General features: G+C 41.0%; 1 protein-coding gene across 1 annotated transcript in view; it reads left to right on the forward strand.

The window, feature by feature from the left end:
* LOC145398403 (uncharacterized) overlaps window positions 1-25,355 on the forward strand; it is a 42,149-nt gene extending 16,794 nt beyond the window's left edge. Inside the window, exons 5-6 of the mRNA XM_080271278.1 lie at window positions 9,817-9,858; window positions 24,973-25,355. Coding sequence (XP_080127404.1) covers window positions 9,817-9,858; window positions 24,973-25,355 — 425 coding nt within the window. The remainder of the gene's footprint in view (window positions 1-9,816; window positions 9,859-24,972) is intronic.
* The last annotated feature ends 1,951 nt before the right edge of the window (window positions 25,356-27,306 follow it).

The raw sequence follows: 27,306 nt of genomic DNA on the forward strand, positions 1-27,306 counted from the left end.
AGTAATTAAATACATTAATAAAATTTAATGGGATAAGAGAAAGGTTCTCCCCCCACATTCTGCTGCTGTACACAAGCATAATGAGAGCGAGTGTTTGAGGAATTGGCTTTGACACTGCCAAAAATCAAAGAAAGAGGTGTTGTAACTCCACATCACTTGTAAATTCACAGTTATCTGTAATACAGTGGTGAGTATGAATGTGTGTAGGAACCAGTGGGGAACTTTTAAGTGTCAGCAGTATTTGCACTTCAACACTCATGCCACAGTGGGTATGGTTTTCAAGGAATAAAATACAAATGTATGTGAAATTGTAATATATTTTCCCTGAAACAAGCTGTATACACAATAGTAATATGAATGCAAGTACAGTCGTTGCCTATGGCATGTGCTTCCATGGCATGATTTTCTATGACATGGCAAGATGCCAGACCCCCCAAAATGGACCACGTGCATAAATTTACCAATGGCGCAGGTGTGGCAAGGTTTGAAATGTGCCTCTTGCCTCGGAAACCCCAACCCTACCCCTTCCACTTAGGCATTATCGTCATTGGAGTCAAGTACGTACAGTATTTTATGCCCTTAAAGCCCTTTATTATTTATTGTTTAGTGTTTAATTTGTGTGTAATACCTTCATTGACTGATTGCTTGATTGTGTACATGTGTGAAGTGGGGAAAATGGGGAAAAGTGGGGTGAAAAGGGGACTTTGGGTGAACGTCCAAAACCAAATTGCATTTTTCCCAAAGGTTTAGTAGTTTTCTATGGCATGGGCTTGGTCCAGAACCAATTAGGCGCACCTTAGGCAACTTGACTGTATCTGAAAGCATGACACCTCTTTAGACATATTCCATCTACACGCCCCACCACCCACAAGGTGCTGTGGCTGCCTCGCCAACACTGAGAACATAGTGTGTGTTCAGAGAGTGTTTTCTAGAATAGAGAGTGCTTGTAGACAATGTATGAAAGATATAGTTTTGGGGGATTGTGATTATATCTGTGATAGGGCTAGCTATGTTAAAATGTGGGGGCTGGTAGGGATGTTAAGGGAGTAATGAGGGAGAAAGATCCACATAACCTGAAATTCCTGAACCACATAACCCTGTACACTTGTATCTAAACACTGCAGCATCTACACTGCAGTACTGAATACAGCAGTTTTATGTGGGTCTCAGAATGGTAATGCTAGAAATGGTGAGACCTGTCTGTATTTCTTGTATTATGTAGGTAGTGCATAATCATGGCTTAGAAATGTACAGTGGAGGTGCCTTTTCACTTCTGGGGTGTGCAGGCCATTGGGCTCAATATATACATACATACATACCAATATCATACGATTTAGCACATTTGCGGGAGCCAAGGTGACCATTCTTCACACTACCACTGCCTCCTTCTGTAGGAGTCCATAGAGATGAACCTCTTGAGAACTACTCCCATGATGGGTGTCCATGGGTTAGTTGTGCTCCTGCAGGCACATGAGCTCCCTTCTCTGAGATATGAAGAGAGTGCTGTCAGAGTAGGTGACACCCTCTATTTTTAGCTCCATCCCCTGCTCTCCTCTTTGGCCCATGCCATGCCCTGGCCACCTTGGTTACTTGCCTTGGTATCCAAGATGTACATTTTCCAAACTTTCAGAAGCAGTAAATGAATATGAGAGAGGAAAGGTTTGTGGCAGCAAGCCTTGATGGCTGACCAGTTGCTCAGCAGTTCATATCAACAATATTGAGACAACCAGCAGGAGCAGTGGTACACACTTCCAACTTAGCCAATGGTATCTTATAAAATGGTAGTGTGGATGAGTTACAATATTCTTCACCCACTGGTGTTACCTCCACCTAAAATACTGACAGGTTATTATAAATATCAGGTGATTCTTGTATAGAACAGTATTTGGGTTCATCTCATTGGTTAAACAAATTTAACACACATATTTAATTAATTTCCCTTAAATTTACTGAGAGGAAGTTGAGAGACAATATAGAGAGTTATATGTAGAGAAGAAGAGAGTGGCGAAAAAATCAGTAAAAGAGAGAAAGAAGAGAGTGGATGAGGAACTGGGAAGGAAGTTGAGTGTAAAGTGGAGGGGATGTAAGAAAATGTTCCGGAAGGAGGAAGAGTTAGACAGGGTGATGAAGAAGGTAGTAGGGGAGTGAGAGAAAGAAATGGTAAATTGTTAGTGATTAAAAGAGAAAAAGTAAGCAGATGGAGATAACACTTTAAGGAATTGTTAAACATGGAGAATAAGAGCAGTGCAAGTATAAGTGGCTGGGGAATGCCGGGAAGAAGGAGGGAGAAGAGTAGGGAGGAAGAGATCAGCAAGGTGGAAGTAAAGAAAGAAATGGAAAGTCAAATGGGGAAAGCCCCAGGAATTGATGGAGTGTGTGGTGAAATGCAGAAGCACAGGGGAGAGATAGTAGTAGAATGGATGTGGAAAATGAGCAGATTTGCTTGGGAGGAAGCTAGAGTCATGGAGAATTGGAAGTCAGGTATAATTATTTCCCTGTGTAAAGGAAGAGGGGAAAAAGAAGTGTATGGTAATCATAGGGGCATTTATCTTCTTGATGTAATAGGAAAAGTATATGGTAAGATACTTATTGGCAGTTAGGGAAATAATAAAGGGATTAGTTAGAGAAGAACAGGGAGGTTTTAGGAAAGGAAGGAGTTGTGTAGAACAGATATTCATCCCAAGGTCTTTAATATAAAATTTTGTAGAGAAGGGAAAAAAGTTTTATGCGCCCTTCATGGATCTGGAGAAAGCATAAACAAGGAATGTGGAAAACATTACGAATAATGAATACTGAGTAAATGGGCAGCTGTTGAACTCCGTGAAGAGTGTGTGAGGGTTTCTAGGACTGCAGTGCGTGTAGATGGTTAACTTAGTGAATTTTTCTATCTGATTGTTGGATTGAAACAGGGATGTGTCATTACTTCATGGTTGTTCAGTCCATATATGGATGGAGTTATAAAAGAGATACAAAGTAGGGCAGTGGATGTTGGTGTGGCCCTAATAAGAGAGGGCAGCATTTGAAAGCTTCCTGTTCTGTTGTTTGCAGATGATACTGTACATTATTGTTAAATGAAGATGAAGGGAAACTGCAAGCCCTGGTGAATGAGTTTGGGAGAGTGTGTAATACTGGTAGACTCTAAAGGTGAATGCGAGGAAGAGTAAAGTTTGGTCTTCGAGAGATAAGAAGCCACTCAGTGCACAGTGAGGTTGGATGGTGAGGAAATGGAAAATGTAAGTGCATTTAAGTGCATTTAAGGTGGTGTGATGGATAAGGATGGAAGTTTAGAGGATGAAGTTCTGGAAAGGGTGCAACAGGGAAGAAAGGTCGCTGGTTCTTTGAAAGTAGTGATAAAGAACAGAGAAGTGAGCATAGAAGTAAAAAAGATGCTGCATAATAGTATTGTGCAGGGTTCTTGTTTGGCGAGCCACAGCTCGCAAATGTGAGTACAGTATTTTTTCCCTTCAGCGAACAGATTTTACATGCTGGTCGCCTTTTGGCGAGGAGAAAATACATCCACATCAAAACCCAGTAAACTACAAAATTAGTAAATCTCACTTAAATGAGCAAAAAAGAACATTGTGATCGATTATTACGTCTTTCCTTGTCACCACTGTGAATGTTTAAAACCTAATTATATGATTCTAATCATCACAGTGTGTAAATAAGTAAATATATTTGTTGCTCGTAAAATATTTCGGCTTTTAGTCAGTTTGGCTACTAAAAATTTATTTGGCTTGTAAAGCTGACACCTTAGGAGCCAAGTGGCTCGCAACCATCGGCAGTTAGCAAGAGCCCTGTTGTGATATCAGCTCTAACTTATGGAAGCGAAGCTTTGACTTTGTTGGGAGGACACAAGTCAAAAGTGCGAGCAGTGGAAACAAGTTATTTGAGAGGAGCACGTGGAGTTACATGGAGAGACAGATTGACAAACAAGGAAGTGAAGGAGCATTGTAGTGTGGATGTGACTGATAGGAAGTATTAGAAATACATAGAGTTGTTTTGGCCATGTGTAGAGTGAGAGACTAACAAGGACAGTGTATGCGAGTGAGGTGGAGGGAGGGGAAGACCGAGGATGAGATGGAGGGATGGAGTGGAGAGGTACATGAGAGAGGGGAGTGTGAGTTGGAGGAAGGGGAACAAAATGGCAGGGGACAGGGCAACATGGAGGCGATTTGTTTGTGACCTCCCCTTTCGTGATTAAGGCATCTGGCCATAGATAGATGTACAGATTGCATTCTGTGGTAGATGGGGATGCCCACCCTCTTTTCACTTGATGCAGTACTACATTGAGGTAACTGTATGGTGAGTGACATACCAGGTGGTTTCGTATAGCCCTGAAGACCATTTACTATTTGGGTTGTAACCATTGAATTAAATGGACACCTAGTGATCTTGTGGGATAAGGTGCTCCAACCACATGTGGCCAGCAAGGAATTACATCCAATGGGTGGTTGAGATTTATTGCTCAGGTAATACTGCTCCCTGGCAAGATTTCTTTATCACCCATAAGTCAAGGGATTTTCTGTCCACTGTCTTCTTCTTTACCAAAACTCTTACAATATTATTGTGACTTTTGCATACTGACTATCTCTGTTTATTACCTGTATATCTTTTGCCTAGCAGATATCAGTATATAGTAAGGCACCAGGTTTCATGTCTATTAGGGACTGTGAAAAGTGCCACTAAAGTTGATTCTGCCAAAGCTGGGACATTGACCTAATGGGAAATAAGCTACTAGGGACTGGGCCCGTAAGAAAATTCACTCCTGCAGTGTTGTTTTTTTGCAACTGCATTATAAAATAGGCAGGCCTGGTCTTGAATTTCAAGCAGAGATACACTAGAGCCTTCACTGGTCCTCTTATTCAACCACTGTAACAAATAATGTTCAACCACCAGCATAATTGAGCTGTACTCGGTCACTGTCTTCACTCTTCTACCTCTGGTGCCAGGTTCAAAATACATTTTCACAAGGGCTAGATAGGTTTTAGGTTCACTCAGGTGTTTACACACAGTTGACTCTGGCACATATATACATTTTGCGTATTTCAGAGTTTTGAGCACCATTCTCCATTTCCACCACAGTTTTACTTTTTGACTTGTCATCATAATTGCATTTTTTCACCCCCTTGCGGTAGTCACGCCTGACCTTCCATTTACCGTTTGCTGTTCCAGATTCACACCTTCTTACAGTATTTTCACTTTTACCCGGTCCACCTCTGGCTCCACTTGAAGCACAAGATGGCATATTTCCGTCAGTTACCAATCACTGACGCAAGAGTGTAACACTCAGCTTGCGGACACACTGAACACTTACGGGAAACAGGCTGAAACTGTGCGTTGGCACTGGCGTCACTGTAGCGAGAATCTGAAACTTGTGCTGCCGGAGGGGGCGAAAATGCATTTTTTTGTCACGGATGTGTAATCATAGGAATATTTGATGGCTGCTGCCAATGTGCAATTTCGCCATTCTAAATGCTGTGAAACCTGGTGCCCTACTATGTTTTCTGATATCTTTTTCTCAGCCAAGTCTCATTTTGTTTTGTTTTGTTTCATTTATAAATGCTCTAGCATGCTTGCATGCATCAGCCTTGGTCTCCTAATGGCAGCTCTCCATGCTGCTCGATCTCAGGCAGCTTGCCCATTCAGTACTTTATTCTTGAGGCCACACTCTATGACCTCATCCCAGGTCTTTTTAGGTCTGCCTCTCGCAGCCCTACCTCAGACATTCATTCTTCTCACTTTCTGCGCCCAGGTGTCATGCTCCCTCCTCTCCACATGCCCAAACCATCTCAACCAACTCCTTATCACAGCACTGATACAGTCCAGCCCCATCCTTCCTCTCAGCTCTGCAATTGTAACCCTAGCCCCACCCCCCCAGACCTCACATTCTAGGATGCACTACACATCCTCCTAATCGTTGTCATTTCTGTATGTTTGAGTCTACGAGCATCTTCTTCCCTCATTGCCCAGGAACTCACTACCATTCACCATTACAGTCCTAACACATGCTGCATACAAAGATCCCGTAGCATGGAAGGAGAGCCCTCTAACTGTCAGGAGAGGCAACAGTTCCTTGAGCTTCTCCAATCGCACTCCTTACCGAAGCCACAGAGCCCCACCTCCAGCACATAACATGGCCTCCAAATAACAAAACTCCTCACACTCAAGAGACTCACCAGCAAGATCAATTCTTTCATGCCTGACAATACATGCTCTCCCAGACACACCGCAAACATGACATCAGCCTTATCTTGCAGTCTACCTCCATTTCCACTATCACAAATGCTGTACAAGATGGAGTAACTTTCCACACCCTTTTGGCAACAAGCACATGACCAGTCTCTGCTTTTACAGTACTGCCTTCAGCCCTAGATATCATGACTTCTGTTTTATCCGCATTTACTCTCAAACCCTTGTGCCTCATTTCCGTCTCTCCCTTTCCTAAATCTTTCCTCCACTTCACTTGCATTCTCTGCAGTCAACACCAAGTCATCAGCATACAACATCTGCCATGGGTGTCCATTTTTGAAGTAACATGAAAGAGTTCCAAGCACCATGACAGACAATATGGGATTCAAGACTGACCATGCCAACATTCATGGAAAATTCATCACTCAAATATCCATTCACTCTCATCTGGGTGCAAAGACTCACATACATAGCCTTAACCATTCTAACCAGCCACTCTCAATCCCCGATCCCAAGCTTTCTCATTACCCTCTTCACCACCTCCCTAGTGACTCTGTAAAAGGCCTTCTCTAAGTCAACAAAAACAAAGTACAGCTCCCTTTTCTTTCCTGTTAATTTTTCTGGAAGCTGTCGGACATTGAATATGGGATCAGTGTTCCCTTTGCCTGGCATAAACTCAAACTGCATCTCATCAGTATTCACTCTTTCCCTAATGGTATCTTCTAGGACTCTCTCCTGTACCTTCATTATTAGGCTTCTGTAATTTCCTCATTCCAAGACATCATCCTACCCCTTGTACACATTTACAATCACACTCTTCAGCTGGTCACCTGGGACAATACAGTCATATAATTGTATTTTTCAAATCAGTAACTACAGTAAATCCACTCCTATATCACCAGGGGCCTTCAGCATTTCAGCAATTGATCCAAACACAGCTGCTGGCTTCCCCAGCTATATCCTGTCTATTTCCCTGCTCACAATAGTAGCATCAGTCAAAGGCCAAAGGCCAAATACTGTACTGGATCCACTGACTTCAACGCTTACCTGTTCCAGTCAAACTCCTCACTCAGCAAATAGTTATATGCTTTCTCCAGGTGTCTCTAATATCCTCACTATCCACCACTACCTTTCCTTCATCATATATCACATGTTGCTTACCTATGGTATCCCTGCTTTTCCTCTTCATCTGATTTGCCACCATAAATAACAGAATCTTCCTATCAGTGCTGTATAGTTATCTGGTAAAACTCTCTGTGATTCAGATTTTGCCCTGTATACATCCTTTCTAGCCTTATGCTTGGCAGCCAGGTATTCCTCTCTGTTACCACTCCTTTTCCCAGAAAAGCCTTCATTTCTCCTTAACTGCGGCTTCCACACCCTCATCCCACCATGTTACCTTGTCTTGGTGGGCCCCGTGTCCCTTCACACACTGATTCAGTAACTTGCCGGAGATTATTCATGATAACTCATGAGAATAATTTTTTACATATGCTTCAGAGTTGACATTTTTGTTTCCCAGAAGTTTTCCCTACTTGAATGACGCATGAGCAATGAGAAACATGTTCGTGCCCTTTCTGTGCCAAATGTCTTGAGAAATGTTTCACTTAATTGAATTTGTGACCACTTTTCAACCTCCCACAAGAGGTTTTCCAGTGCATACTGTGATGATTGATTCTTCTGGCATGGTGATAGATGGTGGCGACCATTATCCACCCACTTGATGTAGTGCCGCTTGCTTCTTCCTTCCCCTTTCTCATTCTGTCTGTGTCTGCTTTCCTCTCTTCCTGCTCCTCCCTTTCCTTCCTGTCACTTTTTATTACACTTCTACTTCAGGTGGCTCTACACTGAATGACAAGCCTAATGGTTTCCTTTAACCCAAGAAACCATTTACAGTGTTGGATGGTAACCATGTAGCCAAATTATTGGGTGAAGTGGAGTGTGCTATGGTGCTCCTGTTAACAGGGTGAAGATGTAAATGTGGCATCCATCCAGGAACCAAACCTCCATACTATTTCCTGCATCTCGCTTTGGTGAGGTGCTGTCAGTTTCAAGGGAACATCTGGTCACTGCACAGGACACCCCTGTAGGGACAGTTGCTTGCATGTGGTTGATGGATCTGCTCAACCAGACAGGCTGGGATTGACTAACAACAACAACTCTTCAGGCTGTGCCATGAAAGAGGGGTTCCCAGGTTATTGTGGCGACCTCACCTCCCTCTTTTGAGCTTTGATAGATTTTGTTGCATCTTGATTGGGTTGCAGCAGAGGGGGTATGGTGCTACTAAAGAACTGTCTGAGAGAGTATTCATCAGGGTTGGGATCACAGTTTTTATTATTTTAAGGCTTTATTTGATCCATAGTAGGGACTTTTGCAGCTCTTGAGCATTGTATGGCCTTTTCCATTACATGGGAGGCAAGTTGCTGTAAAGATTTTTGTGCTGACAGACATCTAGACCCCCCTCACCCTCCCCTGCAAGGATGCAGCTAGGATTTTAAAATGGTGTGGCTCAGGGAGAACCCATGGAGTCCAGAGATATTGCCCTTGAAATTCAGGATGGCCAGAAATTATTCGAGGGTAGCCAGTGTCACCCTGTTCCCCCCTCTGGCTATGCCACTGTTTTCCTACCACCTAGCAAGCATAGGCAGACACAGATTTCAAACTGATTACATAGATGGAATGAGATTCTGGAAGGCCCACTGCAGCCTGTTGGAAATATTGCTGGAAAGGGATATCACATTTAGGTTTTAACTACCGTAGCTGTGATTTTGCAGATGTGATCAGTATTCTCATGATGTATCACCCAAGATTGTAGGACAATATATGACATAGAGAATAGAGCATCTGAAAGCTACTAAGTCATCTTGGATTGGGGATGAACCTTTCATACTCCTTTGTCACTTGTTATTAAGATTCTTTTCCTTTTATAGATATATATTTAAGGGTTATATTTGGTAACAATTTCTTGCTTGCAAAAGATTTTTCAATTATTTCTCAAATGTTAAGTAATCAGTCATTGGAGCATGGATTGATCACTGCTGTAATTTCAGATACACCATATGTACTTTTATCAGTTTGTTCTCAGTAACAGAACAAAACTTGAAAGATATTGTCCACATTATTTTCATGTTTCTGTTAAGTCTGATTATGAAGTTTTGTTCTTAATGCAAAGGAGAGAACTAGCTTACACTGTACTCATGTTTTTAATGCCAGGTACCCTTACTTTCATTACCATCACAAAAGCATAATATAGATACAGTACATTGTAATACTGTACCTTTAGGTCCATAGTGTCTGCATTCATGAAAAAAATGGGAGTGAATTGTAGATTATCAAAAAATTATCAATTTTAGCATTACGATAATCTGTGGAGTAATGTATTTAACCATATCATTTATAGTTGAAGTATGCCTTACAGGCAGCAAGAGTGTTGCAACTTTAAACTGTTATGTTGTAGGTATTATTAGCAAAGAAAAGTACAGTACCATACAGTACTTTGCACATACGTACAGTATAGTGTACACCTTTCCGGGCACTGGAATGAAATGTTATGTTCATAGTATCCTTTGCTGCTTTTGTAAAGAAGTGATGAGTGTGCTGATTAGTGGTTCCTCGTCTGTGCAGAACCACGAAATGGCGGGCTGGGGGAACACTACGCAGGACTGGGTGAGTGTTGTTTCACCTTGTTCTTCTTGACATGTTATCCTCTTATCTCGTGGCACAAGTTTATGTTGACATGATTACAGCCCAGGTTGTAAGCAAGGCTGTGTATCAGTTGATCCTTGATGAGTGCTCACACTGATTGGTAGCAAGTTGCCCCTTCACTAAGATTACACATAATTGATTTTATACTTACTACCCTTAGATGATTCTGTTCAGTTTTGGAGTGGCATTTCAGATTAGAGGGGTTACATTTAACCTTCTTGAACTTTCCAAGTATGAGAGGACTTTTGCGCAGTCATATAAATTATCTATGAAAGTCTGTATCAGTTTGTATCAAGTTCATTGCAGGAATGGACCATCTTATTGGAGGAATAGTGATAGCCAGAATTAACTCTTTCCCATAGTGGTGAAGTAACAGTACAAATTGGGAAGGGGTGTCTATAGGAAGTGTGTGTGTGTGTGTGTGTGTGTGTGTGTGTTTGTGTGTGTGTGTGTTTAAGTTGAAGTATTGTAATGGCCATATTTGTATGTGGTTGGGTCTGTATAGAACCTGTTGGCATGATCATAAAGCAAGCATATGAAGGGCATACTCTGCCTTGTTTTGGGTTTGAACCTTAAACTTGAGGTTGCAGCTGATTGAATGTGATCTACTTGAATGAAGACAAATGTGAGTGGCTTGGGTGTGTTGTAATTGTTGATAATCCGTGATGTAAAGGTAAGCTCAGTGCTTGTTACCATAATGTAAACTATAGAGACCAAATAATGTAAATGGATATCCCTCTTAAATGGCTTAATATTGCAGGATTTACCCAGCCTTTTTGTATAAAATGTTTGATAGGTGGTAACATAAGTACAGTTTGTAAGTCCTACCCATTTTGGAGTTACCAGCGATATTTGGAGTAGTTGATTGTAGTACATCATGAAGACACATTTTAAGATTCTGAGAACCAGTGACATAATTATTGTTTTTAGCAAAGTTATAATCACAAATTATGTACGTACAGTTGCAAAAAAATGTGATCAGCAGGAATGAATTGTACCCACATTTGAAAAGGTTGCACATTAGGAGGGTAGAACAGTTTTGACTCTACTTTGACCTTTTCATGTGTGTATGGGCAGCATGTGTGTGTAGCCTATATAAAGTTGGACTAAAATTGTTATATGTTCCTAATAAATAACTTTATCAAATCTGGGTATAATTATTGCATTTGAACAGTTCATGCCTGTGTGATAGCAAAGTAGATGAATATTAAAGTTATCATTCTCCAGGTGCTATATTTAGATTCATGGAAGACACAAAATTAACCCCTTAGGTCTATTGACATCATTTATTCTGGCTACACCTTGTTTTTATTCTTCTTGGGGGAGACATCTTTCATTGGAGGGGTAAATAAAGGCTGTTTCTAACCTCTTCAGTTTGAAAAGAGTCTCAGGAGCTGAAAAAACTTGTCTGGAGGTAACGAGAACAGAATTAAAAATTTCATCGGATTGAAAGGCTTAATAGTAGAACCGTTTTTGGACTGGGATTGACTAAGGGAAATTCTTGGCTTTTGTGTAACAACAATTGTTCCTTTGTTAACATGATATTACTGTTATGGGATGTGGTATCTGGGAGAAACCCATTTATAAACATGGAATAACCAGATTGGTTCAGAATTGTTAGTCAACTCATTTGTTGGTCATGATGAGAGGTTTAACGCTTCCTGCCGCGGATATATACGTACTGTATATTCATTATGCTTCAAATGAATTTACTGGTACTGTATTTACTTGAAGAGGGATTACTTAAACCAGAGTGATCAGGTACGCCCTTCATTAACTTTTAGTATTGGGGCAGTCTTTTAAGCTGAATAGTTATTTATTTATTACAGTTTTTTTCCTCCAAGTACTGTATTTCCATATTTTTGGTTTATGTGGTGGGAGCCTAGCTTGGGCTCACGTGTTGACTGTGTGATATGTTTGTAGGCTGTTCTTTTTTTATTATTTATTTTGTCTGTTGATGATGCTTGTGAGTGTTTTTGGAGTGCTAGATTTAAGTGAGATCATTGCATTGATGTTGAATTGTGTTGAGTGAGGGTCATGTGTGTATCCAGAATATATTGAAGAAACTGATATGTTTTTCTAAGGGGAATGATTAGTTATGCTATGGACTGCAACAGGGGGGATGCAAATCAGGCTCTGTGGTGTGGAAATAGTGCCAGTTCAGTGAAAATCATAAATTGACTTCAAATGTACATTATCTTGGAAATTGTATTACACACTTGAGCATGAAATGTTTAAATTCATCTCACCATAGTTGCAGAGTTATTTTGGTAAAAAATTTCCCAGTTGGCAGAAAACCAGCAACTGTATGAACAGGATTCATTCCTGTCAAAGCGTACCTGGGTGAGTTGTCAGTTAGTCCAGTAAGCCATAAGTCAAGTGTGACGTGCTACATTCTGTACTTTATTTCATCTTTCCGTCCCTTCCCCTAGCCATTGTCGACCTTGTTCTCATTTTTGTCTTCAAGAATCTGTGTTTTTATGACAGGTTTTGAGTCTTCCATGGGAGCTAATGCCATAGTAAATGGATCAGGAGTTGCATGAATTTTGTTCATAGTAGCTACTGTTATTTTGTTTCCGGAGTCAGTGAAGGGGATGGTGATGAGAGATGATAAATAGACTAATATCTCTTAAAAACCACATGACACTGCTCCTGCAAGAAATTTCGTTGTGCATAGTTAAAACTCCTGCTCATATGAGGTAGGTTGCACACTCACAAAGTCGATTGAAATGGGGTAAGTAGCATGTCATTGGTTGTGAAGGGTGGCTTGAGGTTGTCTGGAATTGAAGCAAGTGATGGTGGAGTTTGTTAATTGATAATCCCTCTGTTCTTTTCAAGTCTCTGCTCTAGTTCATTTATGTAATGTTGGAGGCTGAGTGCTGCACAGTAGAGGGGGAAGGGAGAGATGGAGGAGGTGGTGGTGAGAGGGAAGGAGTGGGGTTTGGTTGGGGGAGGGGAGTGAGTGGAAGGGCGTGTGGTGTGAACCATCAGTCACAGTCCGCCTTGGTACAGCTCAGACTGTCAATTGCAGTTTATGGATTAATGAGCAGTTTTGGCTGATGCCAGAACTATTCTGAGATTGAGAAAATTTGTTGGCAAGATACAATAGTTAATAACAACAGAAGAGAGAACAACTGCAGTAGGTCGGTTGGCCCATGCTACGCATTTGTGGTCTAAGCTGTTGGTTTTAATGCATCAGGCAGACTAGAAGCCATATAATACTCTCATGGTGCATTTGTATACTGTATAGGTCACAGAGTGTCGAAAATAACTCTACATTTTCTGGAAATGACGTACATTACCTTTTAACGACAAATGCAGCATGCATTGTTCATAAACCAGAATAACACTTTCTTCTGTCAAATGTCCAATTTGTATACAGTAGAAACCTAATATTTTCACCAATTAGTTTGTTTCAGGTAAACTCAGTGTTTCCTAAAAGTAATAGTTTTTCAGTGTTAGTTTTCGTTTTACTTTTGATAACTATCTATCTGTCTATCTATAGCCCGACGCCCTAATCCCGCAAAGGGTGGCCGCAGACAAAACGCCTCCAAGTCACTCTGTCACCCACCATTTGACTCCCCTCCCCCCAACTCACCCCCCCCTCCCTCATATACCTCTCAACTCCATCCCTCCACCTCACCCTCGGTCTACCCCTCCCTCTCCCTCCCTCCACCTCACCTACATACACCCTCTTAGTCAGTCTTTCATTCTCCATCCTCTCCACATGTCCAAACCACCTCAGTGTATTTCTCCTAATCTTTTCAACCACATCCACATCTACCCCACAACGTTCCTTCACTTCTTCATTCGTCAACCTGTCCCTCCATGTCACTCCACATGCTCCTCTCAAGTAACTCATTTCCACTGCTCTCACTCTTGACTTGTTCCCCTCTTGCAAGGTCCACGCCTCGCTTCCATACGTCAGGGTAGGGATCACAATACCATCATGCAGTGACTTCTTAACTTCCATACTCACCTCCCTATTTCTCATCACTGCTTTCAGTGTGCCAACAACCTTCCTTCCCTGCTGTACCCTTTCACGTACTTCATCCCCCAAAGTTCCATCCTTACTCATCACACTACCCAAGTACTTGAATGCACTCACATTCTCCATATCCTCACCATCCAACCTCACTGCACACTCTGTGACTTCATTCCTCTCAAACACCATAACAAAAAGAATATTTTGATTAGTAATTTTACTTACATTAGATTCTTGCATGGATAGTGTATTAATGTATATCCTGCAATATAATAGACACTGATGCATATTTCTCACCCTTGATTTGGCAGGGGGTATTTAGAAAATAAAATTACTCAGTTTTATTGATTAATTATTCATAATGAACATCCACCAGTAAATTGTAAGGGAAAATGATTACATTGAATTATTTAATTAAAGCCGAAATACACAAATTCGTAAATCTTTCACCACCATCTTGCATTTGCTATCAGGCAATCAGCTGAGTTTTGTCTACAGTTTGCCAATGCACTTGACGTGGTGCAACTGTTGTGTGTCATGTTTACATATCCGACCAACAGAATGCTTAGTTTACTGTTTATTTATTATGCATTTGTGATAATGCACACTCATCTAAGTCTGCATTATTGAAAGCTTAATTAATACTTAGTGAGGCTGATTAATTTGCTTCTGACTCTTGGTGGTTTTAGCTCTGATACTTTGTCATTATTTTTGCCATTTTGGTGAACAGATGCCCCGGGTAATTGGCAAGGAAAGTTTAATAATAAAATAACTCAGTTTAATTTACTAGTTATTCATAGTTACCATCCATCAATAAGTTGTGAGGGAAAATATTTGCATTAAATTACTTATTAAAAGTTTAAATAAATGCATATACTGTACAAATCTTTGACCACCACCTTGGATTCTCCGTCAGACAATCAGCTGAATTTTGTTTACAGTTACCAATACGCTTGGCATGGTGCAGTCATTCCGTGTGTCATGTTTGTGCATATCTAATTCACAGAGTACTGAGGTAACTGTTTATTTATTATGTATTTATGATAATGCACATGCATCTAAGTCTGGATAATTGAAATTTTCATAGTAAGGCCAGTGAATGATTTACTTCTGACTGTCGGAAGTTTGGGGTCTCATACTTCATTGTTATTTTCACCATTTTGGTGAACAGGGTTTTGTGGGTACCAGTCACATTGATGTAGGCTTCCATAACCTTCATGGTATAATGTGCAGGGTGATTTATGAAGCAATTTTGTGTGTGTGTGTGCATTATATGACTTCCTTGTATGTGGAGACTGTGTAAGTGGACTCCTTCAGCCCTAGCTAATGTGCTAAATCTCAAGTCTGACTGCCACTTTCCCACTAAAAACCGTATATGGTGTTACTCCAAGTTGCATGCTGATATGCTGTCTACAGGCACACCCTACAATACAGAGGCTATACAAACATGAGCCTGTGACACAAAAGAAATTTAAGCAAAAAAGAGTGGTAGTTTCCTTGAAAGATGATGATGATGACTGCAGGATGATGATGGGGGGTATATGAGGCTGTGACTTGAAACTAGAGCTGGCTTCCAGATCCTCTGCAGGAGGCAGTGTGGAACTCCTCAAAGTTGTTGAAGTCTGTGTCTGAGAAGTCATTTGTTGTGGTGACGGGTTCATCTCTTGTTGCGTGTGGGGGAGGGGATGGTGGAGCTGCGTGGTGTAGGGATGGAAAGTTGGATGTGATGAGTCACTATACTGTACTGGTAACATTGAGAAGTGGCTGAGAAGTACCTCCCCTAAGATGGGGTGAGGAAGAGGCTTTCCATCCCTCCTCGCTGGTTCGTCAGTGGAGTTCATTCGAATGGGAACTTGGGAGTGCTTAGATTTGTCTATAATACTTCTCTAGGTGTACCACTTATAACATCCTGGAATTGGTCCAGTCATCATCTTGAATGAATAGGCTCTCACAAGGACCCATAAAGTATTATGTACACCTCATGAAAGTAAGTTGGGATTGGTGGGAGCAAAAAGGCTTTGTAAAAGCGACCGAAGTATTGAAATCAGTCACTCACTTTCTCTTACTATTACCAAATTGATCTCCGGTGTTTGAAACTTTAATATACTGTACTGGTATAATATACTGGATTGGTACAACATTTTATAGGCATCTTGAAAATGAACTTGGTAGTGTATTGCAATAAATATAGGTGTATAGGTTGATGTTCAACAGTAAGAAAGGATTGTTTTAAAAATATAAAACAGAAAGGCCTTGGAAAGGACATTCAGTCAACACCCAAAGCCATTCTCAACCCAAACAATTGAACAAAGAAATGAAGCAATCTGGATGTTGGGGTGTTGTACTTGGTGAGGTGAGGTACCTGTGTGAGGGGGGGAGGGAGAAAGATAGAGAGAGAGAGAGGGAGGGAATGGTACTTTTTTAAGGTTATTAATTATGGTGAATAAATCAGAAGCTAAAAACAAATGAATTAATGAGCCTTAAAACAGTATATTGAATGGTATAATCTACAGCAAATAAAAATATCCTCCTTTGTATTTGAAAACCATGAGAAGAGATTAAGAGTACTGAAGAAAATATGACAAACACACTGTAGTAAAATATGTAATACTTACATACATACAGGACATACATACAGAGAGAGAGAAAGAGAGAGAGAGAGAGAGAGAGAGAGAACACCAGTCAGGTGAGGAAGTCTCCACCATAGGTAGTACCCTTGCACTGGTCATTGAATGAACTGCCAGCCTCACATAATCACAACCCATACTACCACCATGCATTCAGGAAAGAAGAGAGTGGACTGGGCTTCTCCTCCACCTCTCACTTACCGTGTGAGTACAGAATAGGGTCGGCAGTTAATTCAGTGGTAAAAGTCAGTCTTTGCTTATGCCACAATTTGATCAGTGTCTCATCATTAAACTCTTCACATTGCTGAGTATTGTATATGTTCAGCATCTTGGTTTTTTACCCAATCATCATATTGGAGGAATTTACTCAATTCCTGTTCAGTTGACTCATGTGATGTTGATGTTGCTGCCTTTGGCATTTCCAAAGTCCCTTGAGATGTTTTTTCTCCCTGGTTTGCCACTGCAGTTTCTTGGTCACCTGTCATTTCCAGTCCAAGCTCAAGCAGCTCATTCATGGACTCCCTCATCTTGTTGGTGAAGATTTTTGCTGGCTTTGTTCAGACAACTTATGGCAGCAGCATTGAGTGCATTGAGGATAGGAGTTGGAGAGAATACACAATGAATGTTTTGTATAGTTTTGTTTTGTTTTTTAAAGGCTTCAACATGCATGCATGTGTCAGCCATGGTCACCTAATGGCGGTTGTCCGTGCTGCTTAATCTCTAGCAGTTTCCTTATTCAGTCCCGTATCCCTGAGGGCTGAGGCCACACTCAATGACCTTGTCCCAGGTCTTTTTCGGTCTACCACTCGCAGCCCTACCCCTAATGTTAACACTTCTCACTTTCTGTGCCCAATTATCATCTCCATTCTCTCCACATGCCCAAACCATCTCATCATACCTCTCCTCATCACAACACCAGTGCACTCCACTCCCATCCTACCTGTCAACTCTTCCATTTTAAACCTAGTCTCCCCAGGTATCCACTTATTCATTGTCATTTCTGTACATTTGAGCCTGCATATATCCTCTTCCTTTACTGCCCATGTCTCACTACTGTACAGCATTACACTCCTAGCACATACTGCATACAAAGATCCCTTAGCATGGAGGGAGAGCCCTCTTAGTGTCAGAAGAGGCAACAGCTCCCAGAACTTCTTCCAGCTCTTCCTCACTCTAGCCACAGAGCTAGCTCCAGCTCCACCTCCAGCACATGTTTCCCAAATAACAAAACTCTTCCACACACTCAACAGACTCACCAGCAAAATCAGTTCTTTCATGCCTGATAATCTCCATGTTCTCTCCCCAACACACCACACACATGAAATCAGCATTAACTCACAGTCTACCTCTACTTCTCTTATGTACCCACTTGTCACAAACACTGAACAAGATGGAATTTTTCCCCACACCCTTGTTGCAAATCGCACATGGCCACTCCCCACTCCCTTTGACAGTACTGCCATCAGCCCTAGATGCCATCACTTTTGTTTTACCTGCATTTTTTCATAAGCCTTTTGTCCCATACCCTCTCTCCACTTCCTAAATCTTTCCTCCACCTCCCTTTCATTCCCTGCAATCAACACCAAATCATCGGCATGCAACATCTCCCATAGGAGTCTATTTCCGAAGTCATGTGAAAGGGCTTCAGGTACCTTGATAAACAACAGTAGGCTCAAGACTGACCCCTGATGCACCCCAACATTCATTGGAAATATCAAAATCACTCAAATATCCACTCAGTCTCACCTGGGTGCTAGCAACCACATACATAGCCATAACCACCTTAACCAGCCACTCCTCAGTCACAAGCTTTCTCATTTCCCAATTCACTACCTCCCTGGGGACTCTTGTCAGAGGCCTTCTCCAAATCAACAGAAACAAAGTACAGATACCTTTTCTTTCCTACATATTTTTCCTGAAGCTGTCAAACAATGAATATGGCCTCAGTGTTCCCTTTGCTTGGCATAAACCCAAACTGCATCTCATCATTGTTCATTCTTTCTCTAATCATACCTCCTAGAACTCTCTCCAATACCCTTCATTATCTTGTCCAAAAACTTTATGCCTCTATAATTTGCTTTTTCCAGGGAATCACCCCTCGCCTTGTACGCTTTTACAGTTACACTCCTCATCTGGTCATCTGGGACAATATACACATATATAATCATATTTATCAAGCCAGTATTTAACCCCACTCCTGTATCACATGAGGCTTCCAGCATTTAAGCAGACAACCCAGACACACCTGCTGCCTTCCTCATCTGCATCCCACCTATTGCTTTGCACACAGTAGCAGCATCAATCAGAGGCCAAGAGGCAAACACTGGATCTGCTGGCTCCAAACCTTACTTGTTGCAGTCAGACTTCTCATTCAGCAACCTTTTGTAATGCTCTCTCCAGGCATCTTTAATATCCTTATTATTCACCACTACTTTTCCTTCATCACTCTTCACACACTGTGTACCTTTACCCATTTTTCCCATTGGAAGCCCTCCCATCACTACTTTTTTTAGCTGAAATAATAAAATTAGTTATTAAATCATCATGAGTTATTTATAAAACTCAAATTAAAGGAGTTAATGAGGTGTTTGGTGTGATGATTGTTCTGAGGCTTGTGTGTGGAGGCTGCTATAATGTACCCCCTGACCCCTCACTGGCCTCGTCACTACTCCTGCCTCTCACGTCAGGGTCACTCACTTCTGTCAACACTTCATTAAACCCCATAAAGTCATAATCTTCAGGCAGGTCCCCAAAGTTGTCAGTGTCTTGATCTACCCAACCCCTCTCTGTTGTTCTTCCTCGGCTGGCAGGCGTTATGAAAGAAAGCGAGTGATGAGTGACTGATGGCGGGCATTCACTTGGTCGTGATACTGCTTCTGGCATTTTCTTGAAATTTTATTTACAAGTCCAGTCGTCATTAATTCTGATGGCCGCGTTTAACAGTTGCCAGTGTTGTATTATTCCTGGCTTTGATGAAGAAATTTACGACCTGTCGAATATTATATTTCTTCCAGGATGCAGCAACAGTCATTATGGTGGGGGTTGCAGGTATGCCAAGTGGAGGAGGTGAGTCAGTTGGGGCTGAGGAGGTGGAGGAGGAGGAGGTGGCTGGTGAGTTAGGTGGGGCAGTGGAAGTCGAGGGGATGGCGGTGGGCAAGTCAGGGGAGGTGGCGAGGGAAGGATTCTCCATCTCCTCGCTATTGCTCACATTTTTGGCGATTTCTTTCATCTCTTCATGCTTGTCCGTTTCATTCCTCATCTTGTTACGGACATATTTAAAGTATAACAATTCGGCAGTCGCAAAATAACCATTACTCAAGTGACTCCAAATGTTATTATAGAAATTGGATATCTTTTTAGACTTACTGTTATTGCCGAAAACTTTATTGTGGAAGTCGTTATTGGCGAGCTCCTACCCTATAAAGAAATATCATAGCTGTCTTCATTGATGAGCTTCTGTAACACAACAGGAAAGGAGGAAACAGCATCCCTATGCAGATGGCCATGATGCAAGTGGTTCCAATGCACATATTGATGGAATCGCTCCTTTTCCTGCATTAAATGGCAGGGGATATTCAACCCACATAATTGTAGACATTTAATCATTAGGTTTCCTTGGTGTTGGTATGCATAATGTTTTTATCAGCTGGTAGATTATGCAGACACTAGCCACAAATAATCCTGATCAAAATATGCCTTTATGAATTCTTAATTTCTCACTGTGCTTCTCAACTCACTGATTTCCTTGGTTGGTAGATCCAACGCTTGTTTAGTTTTTCATGACTTCCTTACTGTGCTCACTTTGACGCCAAAAGACAGCCATGTCACTTAACTTTGCATGGGTGTTATGTTTTCCATGAAATAATCCAGCAACAGCCTTCACCATTATACATGTAAGTGAAGAAACACAACCAACCCCAGTAACATGGGAACACAGATCATGTGAGATTTATTACGTTGTGAGGCTTGGCTAAGTTGCAACCATGAGCACAAGACAACAGGGGGAACACAATGGATTGTGGGGAGGCTTACATGCAATGACATCACCATGTTGTTGATTTGAGACATCATGGTGACATTGACATAAATGGGATGAATGGGTTACATTTGGGTTGACCATGTAAATGGAAGGTGTTAGTGGGATCTATGTAAATTGAGGATTATTGTGGTATATGCTGTATTATTTATCACAGTCTTTTCACAAACGTGGGAGATATTTACTTAAACTCATTGTAAAAAACAGAGGACTATTCGAGGTAAAGAAAATTAATTGTGTTTGTTTTGCCTGAAAGTTGTGGAGGAGAAACCTTAGTTACTAGAAAACTTACCATAATTAGTTGGGTCCATTATTTGGATGCCTGTTCATTGTGAGGATTTGTTCTTAAACTGAGTCACATTTTCTGGTGTACTGTGAATAACATGTTAAAGCCATTATCGTTGTTACTGGGTTAGCTATTGCATACCAGGAGAGGGAGAAGCTGTTACATGCACATCTCACATGGAAAAAATCCAACTTTCCCAGAAATTATTAACCTAATGGAATAATAAAACATTGAAAATAGAATTTGAAAAATTATGGTAACCTTCCAGACATTTGTTTAAATCCTGACAGTGAAAATGACAACACATAGCTTGCAAGGAAGTTTTATTTAGAGAAGGCTGGGTCTTAGACACACAAGATGCCACTCTGCCTGTCTTTTTAAATGTAGGATGCAGGAAAATATGTTAGGACACTTATTTTTTATATTTCATTCTTTTGATTAATTTATGGCATTAAATTAATAAATTGTCATGCTAGTCTATTGATCTTGCACTATTTTCTTAACTGATAATACTTGTTCTGCAGTTTTAAATGATAAAACAATTATACTTTAAGCAATGAAAAGGGAGGATAAAGGAGTGTGTGAGTGCATGCATGTGATTAGCAGACAACTCTCTATTATGATAAACAGTAGGACACTGAGTGAGATTGGGGGATATGATATCTTACCCATGCTTCCTGACTGAAGTTAGTATAATCATGGTCGATCATGGAGTGCTCTCTCAGACTTTCAGACATTGCAGGGAAGACGAGATGTATAAGTGTATGTCAACCACAGCCTTCTTATGATGAATATGAGTACAGCAGCTGCAGTAAAAGAGTAATGAAGACATTTTGTAACACTTCAGAAGACGGGGTCTCTCTTAAGCTACCTGATGTCATCTAGCAGTAGTAGGAATGGAGTATAAAAGATGCCATTGTACGTTGGGGGTTATTGTAAGGGTATTGGATTTTGCCAAGACAGAACAACATGCAAATCAAAGAATTTACCAGTTTTATTCATTGTCAGTATCTAGAACATTTTTAGATTCTTGGTCCTCCCATGCTTAACAGGTTGTTAGTCTCTTTGTAGGCAGTTTATCAGAATTGCCTGCTTTCAAAGTTTTGTTACCACAAGCTCACTTAGATGTGAACCAAGGGGATTGCAGGTTGAAGTCACCTTTCTCCTGCAGTCCACCATCCTAATTTTGGAGTACAGTGTTAGGAGGGAGTTCAGGAACATATGAATAACCAAGCAGCAGAGTGCCACTGCATGAAGGTGTCCCTCTGCATCACCACTTCCATGTCATGCCAAGTTGTAACTATCTATCTGTCTGTCTATTGCCAGACACCTTAATCCCTTAAGGAGTGGCCACAAACAAATTGCCTCCATGTCGCCCTGTCCCCCGCCATTCCACTGCCCTGCTTCCAGCTCACACCCTTCTCTTTCATATACCTCTCCACTCCATCTCTCCATCTCATCCATGGCCTCCCCCTCCCTCTTCTCCCCTTCACCTCACTTACATACACCCTTCTCATCAGTCACTCACTTTCCATCCTCTCCACATGGCCAAACCACCTCAATGTCTTTCTCCTAATGCTTCCTATCACATCCACATCCACACCACAATGCTCCTTCACTTCCTCATTTGACAGTCTGTCTCTTCATGTGACCCCACATGCTCCTCTCAGATAACTCATTTCCACTGTAACATTCCAGGTTGTAACACTTTAATTAAATGTTCTCTTTCCATTATCAGTACAAAAGGACTTAAAATGTTTTTGTTCTCTCCTTCATCCTTCTTTCCTTCCATCCTCTTCTGTCTTTCTTTTCTTCATTCTTTCCTTGTCCTTCTGCCCACGGTTGACTTTACACTCCCTCTTCTGTCTTTCTTTCCTTCATTCTTTCCTCTTCGTTCTGCCTGTGGGTGACTCTACACTGAGTGACAAGCCAAATGGTTTCCTGAACACCAGGAAACCATTTACTAAGCTGAATGGTAACCACATAACCAAATTTTGACACCTGGTGATTTAGTGGGTAGATGTTGCGCTCCAGTCGGATTGAGCCAGTGAAGGAGTGGTTTGGGTTGATTGCTTATGTAATGCTACTCAGGGATGAGTGAGGCTGGTCACTCTCATCTTAAATGTCGGGACCAGTTGCCTAGCCCCGGGCTCCTACACTCCTCATGGGGCAATGTAGGATTGGATGATGGATGGATGTTATGATACGACATTAAGGACAGTACTGTATAGTGTTTGTTGTAACGTAAATAGTCAAAACTTCACCTTGATAGCACTAAAACTCATAACAAGAGCCCAGACCAAACATGTATACAATTGCCCTGTCATGGAAGGGCTGTGTTTATTATGGCTGCCAGGGACCTCTCAGTGATTGGAAGAAACATTTTTTTATTGTGCTGTAATATGAAAAGTGAAAGAGCAACAATGAAAAACTTGAATTCACGTCCATTTGATGTGGGCATTACTTCTGGGTTTGGGTGGGGGTGGTGGGAGTGATATTTTTAGCTTTTTTGGGAGGGTGGTGGTGGTGATGTTTTTTGTAGAGGAATATTTTGTGGTATGATGGAAAGGTTTTACTAGGGCCAGGTAAGCTGACAAACATGATCTACAGTACTGTAGTTGATCTACAGTACTGTAGTGGAGAAAGTGAGAGGGAAAGGGAGGCTAAGAAGGAAGTGCAGGGCTATTGTGAGGCCTGAGCATCCAATTGAGACAAAACACAGCAGATTGGAATGAAGCACAGTAGTATAAATGTGTAAGGGGAAACCATAGGATACTCAGTGGAGACTGATGTTTACTGTGCTGTTGTATGAAACAAGAAATACAGCAGTTAATGTAAATGAATGCATGAGGATGTTTAAGTGTACCTACAGACATTACCCTTCTGTTATGGGTAGCATCAAACATAAATGTTGTCAAGTATTACCTTCTGGGCAGTGTGGCTTTGCTGATATTCTTTTGTCGTGAAAATTTTTGACCTTAATATTGTGACATGGTGAAGTCACATCTTTCATGGAATAATTGTTTAGCTATGAGAAAACTTTTGGTGTTTGTGGGGCAAATAAAATTTTCATATGCACTCATTGCTCTGTGGGTATTGTGTGATACTAAAGATACAGTTTTCTTTATAAAATACAGAAAATAAATATATAAATGGGTATCATTAGAAGTAAGGTAGAGCATGGCATTATGCAATAAAATATCTTGCTAATGGAAAGAATTATAGTAGTGATAGTTATACAGTGTTGCAAACAATAGATCTTACTTACATTTCATGAGTTGATTGTACTGTTGTACTTCCTTTTGTAGCATACAAATGAACATCCTTACCGATATATTGAAAAGGTATAAGTGTTGGAGATCTGAGAAACACTTCATATAAATTTCAGCCAGTGCATACATTTTCACATACCACATCAGTAGAAATGGTTTGTCATTGTATTAAAGTGTATGAAATGCCTGAACTTTTAGTTTAGAGGGAAGCTGACACAGGAAAGTTTAACAGATTCTGCATGTGTAGTTATTGGTATTTAAACAGTAAAAGTATTGTTAGAAAGTTATTGTTGACACTTCTTAGACTTTTTGGATAAGTGCTTAAGTACAGTATATGACTAACTGAACTGCATAAGTGATGCAATAGTATTACTTTGTTCTTTAAAAGATATACTGTACAAGTTTTTCTCTTATAATCTTTTGTGGTAGAGTGTTAACTTATGCAGTGAAGTTTGCTGTGTTTTTGTAGAAATTTCTCTTTCTTCATGCCCATCACCTCTATGTAATCACTGGACCACTTGGCAGCAGCTTGATGAACAGAGGAAAAGAGATGAAACATCAAGAAGAAATAGTCTGCAGGTTGTTTTGCCTCTTTTGGCATATTAATGTATTGCTTATACATTAACAGTATGCATACTCAAAGTAAAGTGAGTTACAAGCACAAAACTTCATAAATTTCTGAACCCTAACTTTGGATGCAAGGTATTAAAATCAGTTAGGTAAACTACTGTATATTATTTGGTAAGTTGCAGAGCATTTGAAGAACACTGAAATGAAGTGTAAAGGCCTGTGAGCACTTGGCTGAGTGGGGGCATTTGGCAGCAGCACACTAAGGGCCCAGGTTAATGCCATATTTTGCTCTGTTCCAGATGCCCCCGCTCGCCAAAGGTGGCGCTGCATGCAACCCCGCCTCTGTCCGTTTTGCTGGAAAACTTTCAGTAACTCGTTTAACCTGAAACAACACATTGTGAATGTGCATACAGTAGGGGAGGGGATTGAGTGTGAGTTGTGCCACAAAGTGGTCAAGAATAAGTGGTACTTACGCAAGCACCATGTGACTGCTCATGGGGCCCCTCTCCGTCGCTCCAAGGGCCCAACCGAGGCAAAGTCAGCCAAGGCGTTGGCCAGTCCACTCCCACCCAATGACTTGACAAAGGACATGGCCTTACCACTCACTTCTAATCCCCACCAAGTGGAGTCTACCCAGCCTCAGGAGGTCTTCACTAAGAAACAAATGGACCGCATGTGCTGAAGTCTTCACAGTCGTTCTAGTATGTTCTGCATTCGAAGTTTGGGAATTGTATTTGTGGATGAATCAGAAGTTGTGAAATCTCATTCTGTAATGGAAAAATGTCCTGTCAGTTAGAGTAATTTAAATATCTAAGTTTGAGCACGGCAACAGGTGGACATTGACAAAGCCAGCAGGGATTTGGGTCCAGAAATCTTTTGCAATACCATGCATAATAATACTAAACTTGAGCTTTTTAACAAGCTTGTGACAAATCATCTTTTTAACATTAGGCTTCCTCCTGTGACCTCTAAATAACAATCAGCATGTAACCCAAACTCTTGACTCTATTCAGCATGATACTGTCCAAGTAGTTTTTGTAGACTTTATAGTTACTTATTAGTTTGAAGTTCTACCAGATTGTTGATGGTAGAGTACACTCCTCCTCCTTTATTATCTGTTAACTAGAGATTGTGGAACTTTTTATTAACCTATGCTTCATTGGTATAAACACTAATATCCGTTCCAGGAGATAATGAATGAGAATTAATATTAGACATTATGGTAAGGAATGAGCATTAGCATGGACTCTGGGCTGGAAGGAAAGCCAATTTGCCTCAGCTAAACAGGGAAATCCAATTGTCCACCTGTGCTCCCCATTTTAAAGAAAAACTTGATAGTTTAATCCATACATAAGCTAAGTTGCCTGGGATAATCCCAGTGACAGCCATACTGAGAGGACATTTCTTCTTCCCTTCCAGACGCTGAATATCTGGTGCGGGCATGCGTTCCCAAGCTTTGGAACAGCCGGCAGCCAGGCATCTGTCCCATATGTAACCGCGTCTTCAGCAACAAATTCAATCTGAAACAGCACATTATCAATATTCACACCAAGGGTGAGGGGGTGGAGTGTGACTTGTGCCACAAAAAATGCAAAAATAAGTGGTACCTGCGCAGGCACCAGGTGACCCATCACGGGGCACCTCTTAAGCGAAATCGTAGCTACACCATGGAGAAGTATGTCAATGATGAAAATGATCAGGGAGCTAAGGACACTACGTCCGAGTAGCAGTAGTCCACTTGTCCCAGCAGGTGGTGGGGGCAGGAATCAGGCCCTGATGCCCACCACACTGCACAAACATATCAATAAGTGTATTTAGGTTAGCCATATGGAACCTTATAATGAATTATAGTTCACTTTTCAGGAATAGATGATACGTGTAGTAGTGATAATGCTGTCTAAGGTTACACAGTGGCTAATCTGGTACTTCATCTCCCAAAGAGGCTGATCATATTTACTCAGATATTTCAGCTTATATGAGCTGGCAGTCTTTGTAATGCCCTCAGTTTTCATTCTCAGGCATAAAGTAATAACATAAGTGCTCAACATATACAGTATAGACTTAGAGTGATAATACCTCTACTTAATGTCAGAGCTTTGGATGGCATACAAGCAACAATGGCCCATTTGAGTATTGGTAATGTGTTGGTTCATTTAGAAGTGAGTGGATGAATGTGTGTCTGTCACTCAAAGTGTGGATCTTCACCACTTGCATATGTTAATTGATGAAGTTGCAAGAACATCAGTCTTACTTCCTTAAGGAAGTAAGCTGTACTTGAGGATTATGATTTATGGCAAATCTTTATGTTCTGCAACATTTTGTATGTAAGATTTGTTTTGCAACCTTATTATTCCTGTGTATCAAAATGTGCCAAAAAGGTCTTCATTATGTTGTGAAGTGTCACTTTATATTTTGATGAAGTAAAGTATTGGGCAGTCAAGATCTTGCGCTTCCAATTGTGCAAGTTTGAGATGATGTGATGACAGGGACACCTACATACTTTAATGCTTTCATATACTTACTGTATTACAAAAAGGTACAAATTTAAGTAGAAAATCACATTGTCTCAGAGTGCAAAGATGCTGTGCCACTTACTCATAACTTTTATGTCTTCCAAAGGCTACGACAATACC

The sequence above is a fragment of the Coenobita brevimanus genome, chromosome 45 (assembly GCF_032717465.1).
Source record: "Coenobita brevimanus isolate Jiangsu-jjx chromosome 45, ASM3271746v2, whole genome shotgun sequence".
Classification (NCBI taxonomy): Eukaryota; Metazoa; Arthropoda; class Malacostraca; order Decapoda; family Coenobitidae; genus Coenobita; species Coenobita brevimanus.